This window comes from Arvicola amphibius, chromosome 4, assembly GCF_903992535.2.
Source record: "Arvicola amphibius chromosome 4, mArvAmp1.2, whole genome shotgun sequence".
Classification (NCBI taxonomy): Eukaryota; Metazoa; Chordata; class Mammalia; order Rodentia; family Cricetidae; genus Arvicola; species Arvicola amphibius.
In genome coordinates, this window is record NC_052050.1 from 102,831,419 (window position 1) to 102,851,026 (window position 19,608).

At 45.5% G+C, this 19,608-nt stretch overlaps 1 protein-coding gene across 3 annotated transcripts in view; it reads right to left on the reverse strand.

The window, feature by feature from the left end:
• Myh11 (myosin heavy chain 11) overlaps positions 1 to 19,608 on the reverse strand; it is a 92,128-nt gene that overhangs the window by 25,679 nt on the left and 46,841 nt on the right. For all 3 annotated transcript variants that reach the window (XM_038325241.1, XM_042054849.1, XM_038325243.1), the window contains 11 exons: positions 19,156 to 19,299; positions 14,258 to 14,353; positions 12,296 to 12,414; positions 11,516 to 11,668; positions 10,493 to 10,666; positions 8,246 to 8,419; positions 6,227 to 6,341; positions 4,029 to 4,222; positions 1,256 to 1,377; positions 1,094 to 1,163; positions 771 to 931 (listed from right to left, as the gene is read on the reverse strand). In XM_038325241.1, coding sequence (XP_038181169.1) covers positions 771 to 931; positions 1,094 to 1,163; positions 1,256 to 1,377; positions 4,029 to 4,222; positions 6,227 to 6,341; positions 8,246 to 8,419; positions 10,493 to 10,666; positions 11,516 to 11,668; positions 12,296 to 12,414; positions 14,258 to 14,353; positions 19,156 to 19,299 — 1,522 coding nt within the window. The remainder of the gene's footprint in view (positions 1 to 770; positions 932 to 1,093; positions 1,164 to 1,255; positions 1,378 to 4,028; positions 4,223 to 6,226; positions 6,342 to 8,245; positions 8,420 to 10,492; positions 10,667 to 11,515; positions 11,669 to 12,295; positions 12,415 to 14,257; positions 14,354 to 19,155; positions 19,300 to 19,608) is intronic.

Here is a 19,608-nt window from a genome sequence, read left to right on the forward strand (position 1 = left end):
CTTCCTTCCTTCCTTCCTTCCTTCCTTCTTTCCTTTCTTCCTTTTCTTTCTGTCTTTCTGTCTGTCTTTCTTTTTTTTCCTTTCTTTTCAGACATGGTTTCTCTGTGTTGCCCTGGCTGTCCTGGAACTTGCTCTGTAGACGAGTCACTCACAGAGATCAGCCTGCCTCTGCCTCCCAAGTGCTGGGATTGAAGGTCACCATGCCCAGCAGGGAGCATCTTTCCTTGAGGAACTTGAGTTTTCACCTCAACACCAAGCAGAACTGATGAAGCACTGCAACTTCTAGTGTCTCCCTTTGTGAATCCTATTTGAACATGGGGCTAGAGATACAGCCAAAAAATCTTTCCTCTGATATGGTCTCATAGTCTAAGACTTCTGAAATGAACCAGCCACACTTCCAAGGCCTCTCTAATCATCATTTCATTAACTCCTCTTAAACAATTTTATGAGGCAGAAATGATTGCACTCAGGAGAAATCTGAGCACATAAAATGAGAAATTGAGAATGAGAACTCAGGTCTAATCTAAAACTCTCAACCCTATTGACTGTCATTCTGCCCTTTCTGTATCCATAATCCTCATACATACACATTTCAGTTGGTAGCTTCTGCTTCCCCTCAGATAGAAGCTGTTGATTACAGGAGTGTCTTAAAATAGATGGCTTCTTGGAATCAGGGAATCCCAATACAGGGCTGGAAATCCCCTTCTCTGGACTTTAGGTTTCTACTCTGAATTTGGGGGAAGCTTTAGGATACAGGAAATTGTATTTACTTTCTGGCCAGGTAGCCACGACACATCGCCTGGAAGGCCATGATTACATCAGTAATCTTCAGGTCTCGTTCCTCTTCCAGGTGGGCCAGGACTCCCGTTCGGAAGAAGATTTTGCTCTGCCCAATCCTGTACAGGTTGGGGTCAAGTTCCAGGGCTTTGATCTGAGGAGAGAGGAAGAGAAAGGCTGATATTTCCAACTGTTCTGTTTGTTCAGTGGTGTCATGTATTTCAGAACCATTCCACCCAGATCAGCAACTGGAAATAGGACTCAAAGCTGGGAGGTCACAATTGGATGTCTGGGGAGGGTCCAAGGTTAAGCTCACCATGAGAATGCAAGCTTGCTTTCCATCCATAAAGCCTTTGGGGATGGCGTTCGCTGCCAGGATCTCATAGCTTAAAACACAGGACAGAAGTTACTCACTTGTCTCCATCATTCATACTTTCTTTGGGGCTTGCTCCCCACTGCCCCACCACAGCAGGCTTACCGTTGCCGGAACTCTTGGAAGACAATCCTGTTGGGGAAGCCCTGACGGCAGATGCGGATGCCCTCCAACACGCCATTACACCGCAGCTGCTCCAGCACCAGAAATGCATCCAACTTGCCAGACTATGGAAGTGGAAGAGGCCAGTGACCACTCGAGCAGCAAGGCCCAGACCCCAGGGCCAGAAAACTAACCTGAAGTTCACAGGGGTCTTCACAGGATTTAGCTGAGGTACAATGTTCCCTGTTGCCATCTCTGGGTTTCTATATTTTCTTTGGCATTGTCCCATAATCTCCATTGTACTTGGTGGTGCTAGCATCCCTGGCTAGAAACTGGGTCTGTTACCCCTTCACTATCCTTTCCATCACTCCTGGTCATTGCTAATCCATAGCTCTTATCTCCCAAGTCTCTCCCAGTAATTTTCTTTTTTCCTTTTTTAAAATTTTCCATTTTAAAATTGAGTTTACTGAGCTCTTCATTTTTCTCTGCTTCCCTCCCTCCCTTTCACCTCCCCTTCAACACTCTCCCATGGCCCCCATGCTCCCAATTTACTCAGGAGATCTTGTTTCTTTCTACTTCCCATGTAGATTAGGGTCTTCTTTGTTGTCTAGGTTCTCTGGGGTTGTGAATTATAGGCTGTTTTTTTCTTTGATTTATGTCTAAAAGCCACTTATGAGTGAGTCCAGTAAGTTTCTTTAAAAAAAAACCTCAGGAGGCAGAGACAGGCAGATCTCTGTGAGTTAGAGGCCAGCTTGCTCTACAGAGCAAGTTCTAGGACAGGCTTTAAAGCTACACAGAGAAATCCTGTATTGAAGAACCAACCTCCCCCAAAAAAGCAGTTGTAGTGTGCAAGTGTATGTATTAATGTTCTTGCATGTCTATGAGTGCATACATGTGTGGACATGTGTGATGTGTGTGTGTTATGTATGTGTGTATGCGCCTATGTATGTGATATGTATGCATGTTGAAATGTGTATATTCATGTATGTGTATTCATTTGGAGGCCAAAAATTGGTGTCAGAAATCATTATCTTCCATTGTATTCATTGACTCATTCATCCAGACTCAAAGTTCACCAGTCCTGCTAATCTCTTAGCTGAATTGTTTTGGAAAATCCTTGTCTCTGTCTTTGGAGATTGAAATTACAAGCAGGCCACCATACCACCTAGTATTTATGTAGGCTTCTGGGGTTCCAAGTCATACTTGTGTGGCAAGCATTTTAAATGGTTGAGCCATCTCTCCCAACCTACTTTTATATGCCATTGTCTCTGTCTTTTACCCAGACAACTGCAGCACCTTCCAACTTGGTCATCTCCCCTCAGTCTTGCTCATTCCTCCTAGCTCCTCATTTGGTCTAAAACATATTTTTGATCATGACCTACTGTATAAACTCCTTCAGTGGTTTCCTATAGACAGGAGGCCATCACAAAAGGAACTCCATAATCCAGTCCAGTCCCATCCCTACCTCATGCCATCGTGTAGCAATATAAAACAAGGGGGCTGGACGATGACTCACTCCATAAAGTGACCACTCTGTAAGCATGAGACCCTGAGTTCAAATCTTCAGGACCCATGTAAAGCCAAGCATAATGCCATGTGCCTGTAATCCTAGAATTGTAAGAAGGAAGGCAGGGATAGGAGGATTTCAAAAAGCTAGTAGGCCAGCTAAACTGTCCTGTGTGATAAAGCTTCAGACCAATGAGAAAGCTGTCCCACATGGAAGTGGAAGGTGCCTAAGGACCTACACCAGAGCTTGTCTTCTGACCTCTACAGTACACTGTGTATGTGTACCCTATACCCACAGGCATAAACACACACATGCACACAAAACAAAAGCAATACAAAATGAGCTAGTTAGTTTTCTTGCCTAGACTCATTTTCTTACCCTCAGTCCTTGGCCTAAATGCCTCCAAACACACTCATACCTCACTATGCACGTCACCAAAGTGATGCCTACCCATGTCTTTTAAAATGACTATTTATTTATTTATATTTATTTATTTATGGTGTATATGTGTGTATGGGGGATCGGTGTGGGCACAAGTGTGCCATAATGCACATGTGGAGGTCAGAGGAAATCCTGTAGCAGTCAGTTCTTTCCTTCTACTATGTGGGTCCCAGGGATGGAACTCAGGTTATTAGCCTCGATTGACATCAAGAGCCTTTACCCATTGAGCCATCTCCCTAACCCATCCATTCTTAAAGTTCTTGCAGAGGTGGATACTCCAGCTTTTTGTTGTTATCCTAATTTACCATTGTGACTCTAGCCTGTGTGTTAAGGTCCCTGGTCTCCTGATATTTTGGGCCCACTAATTCTCTGTTGTGGGAAAAATGTGGCACATAATGAGATGTCCAGCAGCCTTCCTCGCCTCTCTCTACTAGATGCTGTAGCAATCCCCTTCCACTTGTCACAAGCAAATGTGTACCCAATGATTTCTCCAACACTGCATCCTAAGTGTCAGTCACAAATAGCAGCTTGGCAAGCATTTACTAGAAGAATGGAAGGGTTGGTAGCCTCACACCTCATGCCACTACCTAGCTGAACAGTCTCTGGAAAGAGTTCCTTCCTTCCTTTCTTGATTTCTGTTGCTTTTAAGCATGGGGAGTAGGCCCCAAATCCAGACAACTGTCCACTGTCTTTGAGGTCAGGGACCAAGGTCAGATCTCTTTTTCTGCCCTCCACCTCATTAGTCTGCCTTGTTGCCTCCCAGGTGCCTCTCTGCAGTCCTCCAACACTGCCTCGTGGGCAGGAGCTCCAGGCTGGGGGGTACCTCACCCTCTTCTCATGATTGGGGATGATGCAGCGCACAAAGTTAGGCGTGGTGTTGTGCAACGTCGTCATCAGCTTCCCTAGCTGTTCTTTGTAGAGCTGGCCCACAGTGCGGAACATGCCTTTCTTGGTTTTAGAGGCACTGGGCAGTGAGCTCTCAGTCATCTTGGCCATCTGGTCCAGGCCCACAATGCGGTCCACTGTGGGGTAAATGAAAGATGACATCAGCCTCTGGGCCCCTTCAGGGGTCCCGCACTCTTGCCACAAACCGGAGGACCAGTCTGTGAAGATGGCGGTCAAGGGAGGTGTTCCTAGACCCCATCTGGGGGTACCGTTACCATTTTTCTCTGTGATGGTGAGGTATTTCCACCTCTAGCTGAGGTAAGGGCCTCGAAGTAGTGTCAATTTGGGCATCCTTGAGAGCACCTGAGTGGCAGATGAACCAGTGTCCCCTCGAGGATCACAGAGACCTAAGGAGTCAGTTTCGTTCTTGGTGCTAACTCACTGGGTAGCCTGGCCCTGGGCCATGTTGTGCTTCAGTTCCCTTCTCTGCAATGGCAGCAATAGCAGCATCTAATTCCTAAGGATGGAATATGACCACAAGGCCTAGAAAGCCCTGACCTCCATAGTAACCTTCAATACTTACTGAACCCTAGAGAGTTTGCTGAGAACTGACTATGGATGGGCCGTAAGCACACAACAAAGGCCCTGTCCTCTTCAGCTCATAGGTTACCCATCTCTGACAGGAGGAGGCAAACAATGCAATGTAGCAGGTGGGCAGGTATGCTTAGAAAAGTTAAAGGGAGGGGGAGAGGAAAAGGAGTGAGAAGAGAGAAAGGGGGAGAGGAGAAGAGGATGGGGCAACAAGAGGGAGAGAAGGAGTGACTTCCTGAGACAGGGTGATAGGGAGTGTCTGTCTAAGAAGCTGATCTTTGAGCAGATACAGAACCAAGCAGTGATCACACAGATATGGTGGTCCACCACCTTTCCACAAATGCATAGGTGTCCAATGAAAGAACATTCTTGGTATAAGCTACAAGTGCTCTGAGGAGGACTGGGCAGATGTAAATGCTCAACAGACCAGACACTAGTGGGCAATATTATCACCACAGAGGAGCTTTTGCCTTGGGCAGGTGCTCTGCCCCATAGCCATAGCTTCCCGTTTCTTCTTTAGAATGGAATAAGAAGTGCCCACTGGTACAGCAGGTGCCACCGTCATGGCCAGTTGATGTGGCACTGGATGGATCCAGAGCCTCCTATATGTCCAAGCTCCAGCCGCAGCCTGGGATTTAATAGGGAGACCCTGGTGTAAGGCAGCATACCAGCGATGAGAGCCAACCTCATGCAACTCCTAAAGTAAGCAAGACGTGGTAGAGACCCAGTTTACAAATGAAAACATCCAAGCTTAATAGTTATGCAGTATGTCCAAAGTCACAGCTCATAGACAAGATGTGAAATCCTTCTGACTTCATCATGTAGCTACTTCATCATGTCTAGTTAACCCTCTTTCTGAACCCTGACACAGGACCTTCTTGGTGAATCCAGGAATGGGATGGAGGAGCTCAGTGTCCCTCATTAAAGAAGAAGCTATGAAGTGAATTTTCCAGGGAAAGAAGGGCAGATCTGTGTTAAAGATTCTAAAAGGCTAACAGATTGGAAATTATGGAGAACTGAAATGTTAGAGATCCAGGGTTTAATCATCTTGGGCTATCTTTAGCCCCTAACTGGCCATTTATTGTCTACATCCATGCCTGACCTAATATTTATCTATCACAGACAGGTTAGGGCTGTCTTAACAGACCACCAGTTTCCACTGACCCCAAAGCTAAGAATGTCATCAGGTCCCCACAAGAGTCCTTTAAAGATTACCTTGATTTATGACTTTCTCTTATTCTAGAACATTAAAACCTCATGAAACCATTTCCACATTGAGGTCAGCCATTTGGGGTATCCTGAGCCTGTGATCTCCAGCCACAGCCACTCACACTCAGCTTAGGATAGATTCTTACTTCCTTTAAAGGGAAAAGTGTGTGCTGTGCAGACAAGGCTGTTTCAGTGTGGTATCATTAGCATGTGACAGTCTGCTTCTCTTCCAGGCCCTACACGAGGCCTCCCAGTTTGTGGCACATGTAGGAACTAGGGCAGTAGGTCTGAGGTGTTCAATCTTCTAGATCAAAGCTGCCTCCAGAGCAGGAAGAACTTACCATCCTTCCACAGGTCAGCAACAAACTTGTCAGAGGAGGCATTGAGGAGTGAGGTCACGTTGTCATTTAGCGGGTCCATGTTCTTGGTCAGCCAGGCAGTTGCATTATAGTCCACCTGCCAAAAGCCACCCTGACATCAGGCTGCCTGCCTCTGAAACCCACCACAAGGCCCAAATCCTCCATGTTCTTTTCACACCTCTAGACCTTAAATGGAAATGGTATTTCTTAGGTTGCTATGATGGGTCTCCATTGACATCAAGGAAGAGACAAATAGGACAGAATCTTCAGGGACCCTACACATAGTAGGGCATTCACCAGTGGCAAATCAGTGCCAGAAGAAACTCTTGCTGTTCTGTCCACAGAGCCTCAGAGGAGCTGCCTTTTGCCACAGTCTCACACTAAGCCCGAAAATGTTCGAGGAAGATAATGGTGACAAAAGTTGTCCTAGACACCTCATGTTTCTCTCTATTCCAGTGCAACTTGACAGGACTCCTCAGTATTAAAGTCAGCCAGGGACATCTTTCCCACTGTCTGAGGAATAGAGTTTGTTTTACTGGGCTTCATCATAGTACAGGGGATTGAACCTAGGAAGTCAATCAGGGTAGGTGCCCTAGACTGTTTTCTGTTGCTGAGATAAAATACACTGACCAAAAGCAGCCCGGGGAAGGAAAGGTTTATTGGCTCACAATTCCAAGCTATAGTCCATCACCAAGAACAGTCAGAGCAGGGACTCAAAGTATCACATCCACTGAGAAGGGCACAGAGAGGCAGATATGCCTATGCTGCCTGTTTCTGCACCTAGCTTTCTCCTGTTGCTCATGAGGCGGTGCCACCCACATTCAGGGCAGGTCTTTGCACCTTAATTAACAATCAACACAATTATCCCAGCCCAACATGCCCACAGGCCAACCTAACCTAGGTAATTCTCTTCCGAATGATTCAAGATTTGAGAGTAACCTTCATGTAGGCAAGTGCTCCAGCACTGACTGACAGCCCTAGGCTGCTAGCTTAGAGGTCTTGATACATGGATATATGGAAAAGGACACTGAAGGCTTTTGAAAATCCCTGACTTGCTTAATGTCCAACTTTAACACCTGTGACTACAGCACAGTATGGACCGACAGCACAGCTCTGGTGCGTTGTAATGGGATGTGGTTTCTATGGTGATGTGGTGATGGCTGGCCTGATGTGTGACAAGACTGAAAAACAACCACATAGGAACCTGGGGAAAGTGCTACTGGCAGATGCTTAAAGGAGCACAAGCTTTACTGAGAGTATAAAGTAGGAGGCAAAGAGGCCACAGTACAAATATCTCCAGCTTGCTGGGCTATATAGTCTACCACAATGCTCAACTCTGCCCTTATCAAAGAAACCATAGATCTTATAGAAACAAATGGGTCTGACTGTGTTCCAATCTCAGCCAGCAGCCTAGATTGTCTGAATGGGGCAGTGCCTGTTCCCATGATGCAATGGGGGATACTAGAAGGGTGATGAAACAATTCTATAAGCCAGAAGAAGCTATGGCTTTTCTTTTCTTTTCTTTTCTATTCTAAGTATGGATGCTTTGCCTGTGTGACCCTGTGTGCTGTGTGTGTATAGTGCCAGCAGTGGCTTTTATATGCTATTCAGGACACACTGATATCCAAGATGATGGTGGCGGTGATGGCGACAATGTTGACAACAATGGTAAAGACTTCCACAGATGGAACACAATGGTGATGCCAGGGATTCTTGTGAACTAGAGAAGATCCACTGGTCCCTCACTTCAGGGGCCTTGCTTATGGGGTTTGCCATGGAGCAAGCAGTACTTGAAGTCTTCCCAGGGAAGACTATCCTGGTGAGGACAGTTGACATGCTTCAGAGATGCTCACTCTCACTACTGACAGAGGCTTAGACAATGAGCCTCTAGCTGGGAACTGACTTGCTATACGTCTCTGGAAGGTACAGCCATTGTCAAAGCACCTTTGTGTAAATGCCCACCCTCAGGACAGAGCATCCCTCAAGAACCTTGACCAGTACCTTCCCAGCATAGTGGATGATGGAGAATTCAGTTTTGTCCTTTAACTGCTTGGGCTTCTGAAATTTGGGGTGGTTGCCCTGCTCCGAGCACAGCTTCTCCACAAAAGACTTGTCCGTGGCTTTGGGGAACCAGCACTCTTCATCCAGTAAGGCCAGCACACCTGGAGGGTTGTTCTGGAACAGAGGAGGGTAGGATCACCACCAGGCTGGGTCACCACCAGGCAGGGTCACTACCAGGCTCACTGGAAAGGGGCAACCATCCAGATGCCACACACACAGCCAGGTGTGGTGGCATAGGACTGGAATCCTGGCAAAAGTGTGAAAACAAGTTCAAGACCAGGCTTGAACTTGAACTACATTGGACACTATCTCAAAAAATTATTTCCCTCTCAAAAAAGAGAGAGGTCGCACAGAGGAGAGACACTGCTACTTCATTTTGCTTATGTCAAAGGTCAATCCATGTCCTCTTTCCTCCACCCTCAATCTATCAAACCATTACCTTCCATTCAGTAGACAATTTGAGGGATTAAGAGCAAAAACTACCAGAACACAATGCTTGCTGCTGCTTATGCTGGCAATACACAAATACCACAAAAATTGCATTCCCCTCTCCCACTTTGAGTGGGGATAGAACTCAGAGCTAAAGCCTGCTGGGCAAGACCCCATCGCTGAGATATATTCCCAGCCATATTGGTTTGGTTTGGTTTGAGACACAGCATCCTAGGTTCTCAGACAGTTTGAGACACTATAACCCAGGCTGCTATAATCAGTCAACACTTGATGTGGGATTCCCCTCTGTAGGCTATGAAAATGTTTTATTGCTATTGGTTAATAAAGAAGCTGTTTTAACAGAGTAAAGCCAGGGGAAAATCCAAGCAGAGATGTAGAGAGAGAGTAGGTAAAGGCAAAGAGAAGCCATGGAGCCCCAGAAGGAGAAAGACACCTGCCACTGACGGCCAAACTTTGCTGGTAGGCCATAATCTCATGGTGATGCACAGATTAATAGAGATGGGCTAATTTAAGATGTAAGAGCTAGCTAGAAATATGCAATAGCTAATAGGCCAAGCAGTGTTTTAATTAATATAGTTTCTGTGTGATTATTTTGGGTCTGGGTGGCTGGGAAACAAACAGTCTCTGCCTACAAACACTAGACTCAAACCTCCAGCACTCTTCCTGCCTCAGCCTCTTGAGTGCTGGGATTAGGTGTGAGCCAGTACACCCAGTTAATATTACACAAGAATTTCAAAAGAATCTGTTGCTTTACTTCTTTATAAATTTACCCAGGATCCCTTTCAGCAAAGTTTTTCCTATGTCTGAGAAGGCCTAAATAAAGGTGTTGTTCTGTACCGTTCACCCTGGGAGAACTGTCTCCACATTGTTGATGATTCCAGCTCACATAACTATTTCCTGATTGCCCTCCATAGTGCCTTGGTGAAGTGTTGGTTTGGTTTCACCACTGGCTCTTCCAGGAGGTGAGGGTCTATACCTATCTTGTTCATAGTTATAATCCCAATCCTTAAAGAAGAGGCTCAGCCTGCAGTAACTGTTTGCCTGCTATGACTCTAGAAGTTTGGGATACAGTAGTAGACAAATCACAGACTCTGGGAATGACTGAGCCAAAGAGAGGAAGAGAAAGACTGAGGGAATTGCATTCTGGTGGTGTATGCTCTAGTCCTAGCACAGGAAGCCTGAGACAGAAGAATTGTTATAATTCGACCAGGTGTGGCAGTGCATGCTTGAAATTCCAGCACCTGGGACTTAGAGGCAGAAGATCACAGGTTCAAGCTCATCCTTAATGACAAAGTGAGTTTGAGGCCAGCTGGGGCTACAGTAAGACCTTGTCTCAAAAAACTTATATATGCTAATAAAAATATCTTTAAATTTTAAAGCAATAGAGTACTTGCCTAGCATGGGCAAGGTCCTTAGCTGCAACTGCAAAATTGCTAAAATAATTATTTTGTTGAGGATCAGTGTGACTAATCTCATGACTCTTGGTGCTGAGGCAGGAAGACTCTTAGGTTTGAGGCTAGCCTGGTCTACAAACGAAGTTCCAAGTGAGTTGGCTCAAAACAGGGGAGGGGTAGAATAAAACAAAGCAACTTTGATTGTAAACATAGACAGCATAGCCTAGTTCCCCAAAACTTCATTTACAGCCTTCCAGGACTTGCCCAGAGACACCACACATGGGAAACAAGCTCAGACTAGGTGTGTACAAATGGGCTTGCAGGCACAATGCCAGCCCCTCACCGGCCGCTCAATCAGCTCAATACAGGGCTGCAGGTCCAGGCCAAAGTCAATGAAGTTCCACTCAATGCCCTCTCGTTGGTACTCTTCCTGCTCCAGGATGAACATGGTGTGGTTGAACAGCTGCTGCAGTTTCTCATTGGTGTAGTTGATGCACAGCTGCTCAAAGGAGTTTACCTACACATATACACAGAGAGGGAGGGCAGCTGAGCTGGGTGAGATCATAGGGCAGGGAGTTCAGGTTGCAGGAAGCCCGGTGGCCTGGACCTGGCTTCCTGAAGAGCTCTTCCTGCCACCTGGCACCCAGAGAGGTACAAGACTCAAATAAGACTGTGTAAAGCCCAGGATGGCTGGCAAAAGTGGTCCACACCCCTATCACAGAGCACTTATCTCATATGATCAATATATAGATGAACTAACCATATAAGGCATGTTCTCCTCACCAATTTACAAACAGGGAAACTGAGGCTCAAAGACAGGATGATCCCACAAGAGCTCTTTGATAGCTCTGTCACCCTCTACAGCTTCTTTTTCTTTGAGAAATTCCCTCCAACTCATGAGAGTGGGACCCAGGCACTCTGCATATACTATATGAAATATAGGAAGAACGTGAGCTCAGTGATTGGTTGGGAGTTAACCCACTGACTCAACTCAAGTGAGCAGGAACCATTGTGACTTATACGTCAAAATTGGGTTGAAGCTCTTAGAAATGAGATCCTCTTTTTTTTTCAGATTACTAAGTGGCAATCTAGATCTCTGGCGCTATCTTGGTACCATGAGAGGAGAGTTATTGGAGGTGAAGCCAATGTGGTAGAAAGCAGAGCAGGTAGATCCTGCCTATTGCAACCAGCTTGACTGCCAGCTAATTTATACAAACCAATACATAAAGAGTAGATTTATGTCTCTTACACACACTCAAGTATAATCTTAACCAGATAGTTTTCTACCTATAGTGCCTATCTGTATACCTTTCTACAAAATAAGTGTTTCAAAGCCCACCCCAGAGGACCAAGACCATTGATATACCTCAAAGATCTCAAACCCAGCAATATCCAGAATGCCCAGGAAGGAAGCCCCCTGCCGATGGGTCTTGTCCAAAGCTTTGTTCACACGGCTGAGGATCCACCGGAAAAGGCGTTCATAGGTGGCCTTGGCTAAAGCCTCAATGGCAAAGTCAGCCTGCAGGACAGTGAAGGAAACACAGGTATTGCCAACAGGAAAGTGGCAGAAAGAGTGGTTAAGACTTAAGGAATGGCTGGATGGGTAATGGAATACCACCCATGAGAAAGCCTGCAGAGCCTGTCCCCACCCAGGATCAATTAGAGACTACTAGCCCTGCTTGAAAATATTTCCACAGGTCAGGTCTCTAAGAATCACTGATGTGTGAGGGACTCAGCTCTCAGTCCACAGTATCCTCAAAGTTGGCATATGACTGAAAATATTTTAGTATTGGATAAATGAAAGATGTAGGGGTGAATGGATGAATAGAGGAACAGATGGATAGGTAGAGGAATGGGAGATGACTCGCTGGTGGATGAGTGGATTGGTAGAAGGGTTAATGGGTAAAATAAATGGATGGAAAGGTGGGTGGGTGGGCAGGTGAGTGGATGATGGATGGTTGAGCTAATGTGTAAATGGGTGGGTGGGTGATGGATGAATAGATAGCTGGTGATTGGGTGGATAGATGAACATGTTGGTAGATAAATGGATGCCTGGTGGGTGGATGAGTGGATGACATGAATATGGAAAGATAGGTGCCTGGATGGGTAAATAACTGCATGTCTGCAGCATAAACAGCATCATTACCTGTTCTTTGGTTTGAGCTTTCTGTACCACATCCCGTCCAACTTTGATACGTGGGGTCAGGATGGCTCTGGTAAAATCTGTCACATTAATTCCCACAAGGTGGCAAACTTTCTGAGCAGCTGTGTGAGGAAAGAAGCATCTTAGCTAAGCCACCAAAGAGAATAGGTAGGTGCCAATGGGACCAGAGGGAGATGTCACTGTCATCTACACTGTTTATTTCCCTTTAAAGAAAAAGAAATGCTAGTCACTACCTATATGGAGGTGCACATCTGCCATCCCAACTCTTGGGAGATGGAGACAGGAGCATCAGAAGTGCAAGCATCTCTGCCCACACAGTGAGTTTGAGCCTTGCATGGGCTATGTGCGACCCTGACTCAAAAATAAAAGCCAAACAAATAAAAACAACTGCAAAAGAAAGAAAAAGGAAACTATAATGCATTTATAAATGTCTATTCTGGTCATAAGCTTGTGGCTTGTCATATTACTGTGTATATTTTTGCATTTAAAAACTTACTTTCAAAACCACACAGGTGCTTCCTATACACAAAGCTTTGTCTATCCCTTGGAGGGGGAGGGAGTGTGCCCATGTGTGTGTACACATGCCCAGCAAAGAGTCATAAGTTTAGGATTCCTCCACTGTTTCATAAGCTCTCTGCTCAAGTCTTTTTCAGTGAACCCTTCTGGGGAATTGGATCCTGTTCATGCGCTACATTTGGAGAGTACTCCACAATACATGTCCAATAGGGTGGCCTCTGTGGGATGTAAAGCAATACAATACATAGTCTGTGGTGGCCCCAGAACTGGAAGCCTTATGCTCAGCTACCACCAAAAGTGGTGGGAGTCAGGGGATCTTCTCAAAAGCACAAAATGTTGAGTATTTTCAAAAAGGTTGCCAGAATCAGTGGAGAAAACCAGAGAAGAGGGACCAGGGTTCTGAGTTAACTATGATTTCCAAATAAACAAAACTTTGTAGTAGAACCTCTTTTTAAAGGTTTTGTTTTTATTTATGTATGTGTGTGGGTACTGGAAAGGGTGATGGGTACCTAGAGCTGAAGTAACAGGCAGTTGTGAGACAGCTGACTCGGGTGCTGAGAATCACATTGGGATCCTCTGGAAGAGCAGCAAGTGCTCTTAACCTCTCAGCCATCTCTGCAACCCCAAGGAACATTCTTGTGATGGAAAGTGTTGCAGCTTATCTGAAACTTGGATTCAACTGTGCCACCTGTATTTTATCTGCCATCCCTCATTTGCAGGGAACATGAGGCCTGTCTCCTCAGCAAGACTATGTACCATAGGAAGGGCTGAGTTAACTTTTTCTGCCTGGCAGAGTGTAAGTGCTTAGGAAATGCTTATTCAATAAATCATCCCTTGGAGGGTTCAAAAGAGATGACCATGAGGACCTGTCTGGCCTGAAACACTGAACTTCTGGCTTTGTGCTGTGTGATCTGCCAGCTATGAAACACTTGAAGGAAGAGCCAGTGACAGCAAAAAGCCCCCACAGCCATGGGCCACATGCTCAAGACCCGAGACAGCAGATGGTGCCGGCTCTGGGCATGCTAGTGCCTTCCTATGCCAACACACCTCTAATAAAGTTTAACTTACACAGAAGGCACCCTAACAAGCTAATAACAGTGGTTAGTAGTAAGTCAGGCAGTCAGCGTGGTGGTGCACACCTGCCCTTCCAGCACTTGGAGGCTGAGGCAGGAGAACTGGGAATTCCAGGCCAGCATGGGCTACAATAAAAGTGACAATAACATTGAATGATATAATTATAACAGTGTATTATAATAAAAGTCACATGTAGGTGGCCTTTCTCAAACTCCCTCCCTGTGGTGTCTCTTTTAGATGACATCTGACTGCCATGTGCACTCATAGATAAGAGGACATCTATATCACCAAGGCCTGAGTGGGACCTGCCCTCCCATGCCTAAAACTATTATCACTGGGTCAAGTAACAAGTACCTGTATTGTCGGGCATAGATGCCTGGTCTGTGTTTCGTTCCTTCTTGAAGACGATGTTTCCCAGCTGAAGGACAGAGGATACCACCTTCAACATAGCTGAAAAAGGGAGAGAACAGTGGATCAGACAGTAACAACCCAAAATACTCTGAAGGTTGGCAATCTGATCATCACCCAGAGTCAACCAGTGTCATCAAGTTCTGAGTTATTGCAGCTTGACAAGAGTCAAATTGGCTTGCAGGGGAAGATGTCTGAATGTGGGAGCTGAGTATTGCCAGCGAGTTGCTGAAAACCTTATATCGCATGGGGTTTCTCTATGCTGATGGGACTTTTGCAAGCTCCAGCCATGGACCAAATGTGTTCACTGACTCTCATGAATGAATGGATGGGTGGAGGAAGGATGCATGAATGGATGGAATGTAGATGATTAGACAGATGAAGGATGCATGGAGACGTGTAGGAAAAGAATGACTGGGTGAGTGCAGGGTGTGTCACTGATCAGTGCCAGCAGAGGGCCTAACTGAACTGTGCAATTAGTTACCAAGAAGTTACCATGTCCCAAGAACAAAACCTAGAAATCCTAACTTCCTTTGATCTCCAGGTTAAACCATGGACTTTGGCTCCTTCACAGCAGTTGTTCTCACACCATAAGGGCCAGACCCTTCAGGAGGACGAAGATACAGTTGCTAACTGACAACTCACCCACACACCCACTCCTCCCCACTGCAAAGTTGCTATGAACAGGGCATTGCTAAGGGTGTTCTCTTTTATGACAATACCTACAAAAAGAACTTTGCAAACTAGGACATGCTGGCTTCATGATTCTCAAAAGAACCAGTCTAACCCAGTATTGACCTAAAGAGTGAGGGCGAGCCATCCAACTTCAGCTCAGCCTTGCTGAACTCAGGGCAGAAATTCTTGGGCAGAAGGTAGTCCGGTGCATCCATGGGATAGTTAGCAGCACCCCATCACTTACTAATAGATTGCAGTAATACTCTCCTCTAGAGCTAGGGCAGCCAAAAAAGTCTCTAGACCTTGCTAACTGTCCCCTGAAATGAAGGGGGAGTCAAGCCTCCCTTCCTTGAAAATCTTCAGTCACAGTGATTGTGATAGACTGAATGAGTCAGTAGGACTCATGGGGACAAGAACTCCACTTACAGTAGCAATAGATACTCTATCATCTTTTTACCAAGGGAAAGGTGCCCAGAGTTATCTGGACTGATTTTTCCTAGTATGGTAGAAACCAAAACATTTATTTATTTATTTATTTGTTTGTTTGTTTATTTATTATTTATTATGTATATAATATTCTGTCTACATGTATGCCTGCAGGCCAGAAGAGGGCACCAGACCTCATTACAGATGGTTGTGAGCCACCATGTGGTTGCTGGGAATTGAACTCAGACCTTTGGAAGAGCAGCCAGTGCTTATAAGCACTGAGTCATCTCTCCAGTCCCCTAGAAACCAAAATTTAAACATGAAATCCACCCACATTGGGAGCCAATTTTAAAAACCAAGTTTAGGATCATACAGATGACTCAGAAGATGAAGCCTGATGGCCTGATTGTCCTCAGACCTCTATACACACGTTATGGCATGGCCCACCCCAGCCAAGAAGTGGTTAAAGTGATTTTTGTATTAGCTTTTCACTGGGTGTGCTGGTACACCCCTAAAATCCTAGCACTGGAGGCTCAAGCAGGAACACTGTGAGCTCCAGGACTGCATGGACAACTTTGCAAGGTACTGCTTAAGAAATTCAACTAGATAATATGTTATAAAGATAGCCTCTTCCTTGCTAGGTAGTCATTCTAATTTATTAAAACCAATATAATCCGGGCATAAGATTGGTGTTTTGATAGACTGTTGCTTGTGACAAAGATCACTACAAATATGGCTGTCGAGTTCTATCCCCACACATTAAAATATTCAGGCAGCATTGGTGCTGATGGGATGCAGAGTGGCATCAGTTGCAAATGGCTTAAGTCGGATCACAATTCTTTATAATCCCTGGAAGGACGTGCACAGTGATGCTAGAACCAAATTAAGGGCTCCCATCTATCCCTATTCTCAGCAGTTGTATGGCCTCAAATGAGACATTAGTCTCTCTGGGCCTGTGTTTTGCCAATTAAAGAGTGACAAAAGCATCTGTCCTATAGGGTTGATTGTCACAGGGTTCAGTAGCACAGAGCCTAATACAGTCAGAACGCCCCACACTATTTTAGACTTTATTACATCTCATGTTACTTACTGGCTTGCTTGCTTGATTGGTTTGTTTGTTTGTTTGTTTTTGCTTTTTATAAACAGGATCTTACTGTGCAGTCCCGACTGGCCTAGAACTCACAGAGATTCTTCTGGCTCTGTCTCTCTAGTACTGGGATTAAAGGTGTGTCCTCCATGCCTGCTTGGTTTGCTTGTTTGATTTTGTCTCTGAAACAGGGCCTCAGTCTGTAGTCCTGTCTGCTTGAGCTCACTATGTAGCCCAGGCTGTCCTCAAAGTCAAAATGACCCTCCTGACTCAGCCTCCCAAGTACTGAGATTATAGGTACATGTCACCATGCCTTGCTGGAACATGTAGTTAGAATTAAGAATTCACTTAGCCTGTCTTTTTACCTAGTCCCTCATATGAATTATTCAAGAAATTTAAGGGCCCAAACCTCTATTCCTGTAGGCAAAGGTAGGGTCCTGAGTGTGAACCCTAGCAGCAATTCACTATGCCTTCTTGGCAATTCACTTTTGCTTCTCTGTCTCAGTTTCTGCATCTACAAACAAGCTAATCACAGCTACCCCATGGGGTGCTTATGAAATTAAATAATGTACCTAAAACCCAGACATCATGTTTGTCTGACACATGCAAGACTTAGGCTCCATCCCACAGAGTGCAGGGGACATGGCCATTAGTAGTGAGCTCGCCTAGCTTGCAGGAAGCCCTGGGTTTGATCCCCAGCACCATATAAAACAGATGTGATGGCACATGCCTGTCATCCTGGCACTCAGGAGGGAGAGGCAGGAAAACAGATGTTCAAGCCATCTTCAGCACCACAGGGAATTCTGGGCTAGCCTGTGCTATTTGAGACCTTGTCTCAAAGAGTTAAAAGTCTTGTTTTGTTCTCTACTAGCTTCTCTTAATCTCTTGTGAGTATTTATACAGAGGTCATTGTTTTTCCAGAACACAATTTAAATGGCTCCATCTGTCTCCATTTACAGGACAGACAATAATAACTTTTGTCAATCACCATTTCAGTCTATCCCTGCTTTTTTTCACTAATTGAAATAAAATGCACTGAACATATTGGTGTCTTAGGGGGAAAATAAGAAGCATACAACTGGAACATATTCAGTGTGTTTTCTCAATCTCTCTTTGTGTCTTTGGTTTTTTGTTTGTTTATTTGTTTTTTCAAGACAGGTTTTCTCTGTAGCTTTGGAACCTGTCCTGGCTGTAGACCAGGCTGTCCTAGAATTCACAGAGATCTGGCTACCTCTGTCTCCCAAGTGCTGGGATTAAAGGCATGCACTGCCACTGCCTGGCTCTTTGTGTCTTCTTAAAACTGGATTATGAGCTAGGACCTTTGTTCCCAAGAAGATGCATTAGATGTAGGGAGTTCATGGCCTTGGATGCTGATGTGGGGCTATTGTCAAGAGCTACAGACACTACCCATCTGCCAACTCTGTCTGTGGACCCTCTTTTTCTGGACTGCAGGTTATCCTAAAGGCACCAACTCATCCTGTGAGCCTTACTGTAGCAACTGGATAGTCTGGGACCCCAAAGCATGCAGGAAGGGAGGCCAATTTATCACAGTCCTGCCTTGGTGAACTCTGAATCCTAGAGCCCATTTAAATCTGAAGGGAAAGTCATTCTGGAGTTACAGCACTGAAGCCAGCAGGGGCCATATGGGCTTACAGCCAAGTGTGGAATGATGTTGGGCAACATCAGTCCATCAACAGAGCCGAAATCCCAGGAAGAGCCTATGTCTCCATTGCCTCCTTCCCATCGTACCTTATTCAGAGCTGGTATGTCTATGTTCAGCCCTAAGAGCCTTCTCTTAGCACCTTTACCACCCTATCCCATGACCCTAACATCATAGGCAGTCAGGGAACATACACACTCACTTAGGCCCACCAACCCAAGGTAGTGAGATGGCACTGTTTGGGGCTATGACAGAGAGTCCCTCTACACTTTGGCCACAGACTTAAAGGCTGTAAAAGCTGGAATACCACTGCATTGTTGTCAAGAAAACTATAGCCTATATAGGGACCACAGTGTTGAAAAATGAAGGACCTGAAACTAGCTTTTAGAGAAATTGTTGAGTCCCTAGAGCCTATTGACCTGCAACCAGCATGAGTGAGTTTTCCAGTATGGAGTTACTATGGTTATCTTCCCAGCTCTTGGTGCCCAGCTAATGGTACTATTCTGAAAGCCAAGAGGCAGGACCTAGACTGTGGAAGTAGGCTAATGGGGCACTTTCTTCCCATCCTGCTTCCTACCTGCTGTGATTTAAGGAGCTCTGCCACCCATTCCCACTGCCATGGTCTGAACAGTTCTACCACGCCTCCCCTCTGTGATGGGTGGAGACCCTCTGAGATCATGAGCCAAGATAAATTCCCCATCTTAAGTTGCCCCGTAGGGTGTCAGCACTGAAGCAGAAGTAACTAACACAGTGAATCATTTTTGATGAAGTCACTGCAACTTAAGAAGCTTTACTTCAGTCACTTGCCTAATAAGCCACGTACAGCAAGATTCACTTTTCTTCTCTTTGTTTCCTTTCTCTCCCACTCTCCCTCCTTTCAGGAGGTAGGGAATTCAAGAGAGTAGCCATCTATCCTGACCAGATGAGGTCCAGTAGGGAAATCCCTCAGCACCACAGATACAAATCCAGTCTCCTAGGCCAAGGCATGAAACTCACCCAGCTGCTCCTCTTCATTGAAGCCCATGATGGACATGGCCTCCAGCGTCTCCTGGAACATCTCATCGTCCTGAGCAGCTGGGATGGGCACAAAGCCATTGGATAAAAACGTATAGCTGTTGAAGCTCTCCAAAAGCAGGTCACCTCAAAGAAAGGAAGAGAGTGGAGTGAACGAGGAGACATGACACAGGGTCCCAAGAACAGTCTGGGCCATCACCATTTTTCTTGCTTTCTCAAAGTTTGGGCAGTTAAAACCCTTCTTATATGCCTTCATGTACAGTCCTCACCAGCCGGTGCTGGTTTGTTGGGCCAAAATTATCGCAGGTCCTGTACCTTGAAGTCTGTAGGACAGAGAAAAGCCTGGCTTGAGTTTGAAGGATAGTCTCAAAGTTACTGAGTGGGGATGAGACAGCAAAATCTAGGTAGACGCCCCTCCAGCCAGAGGGAAGGCTT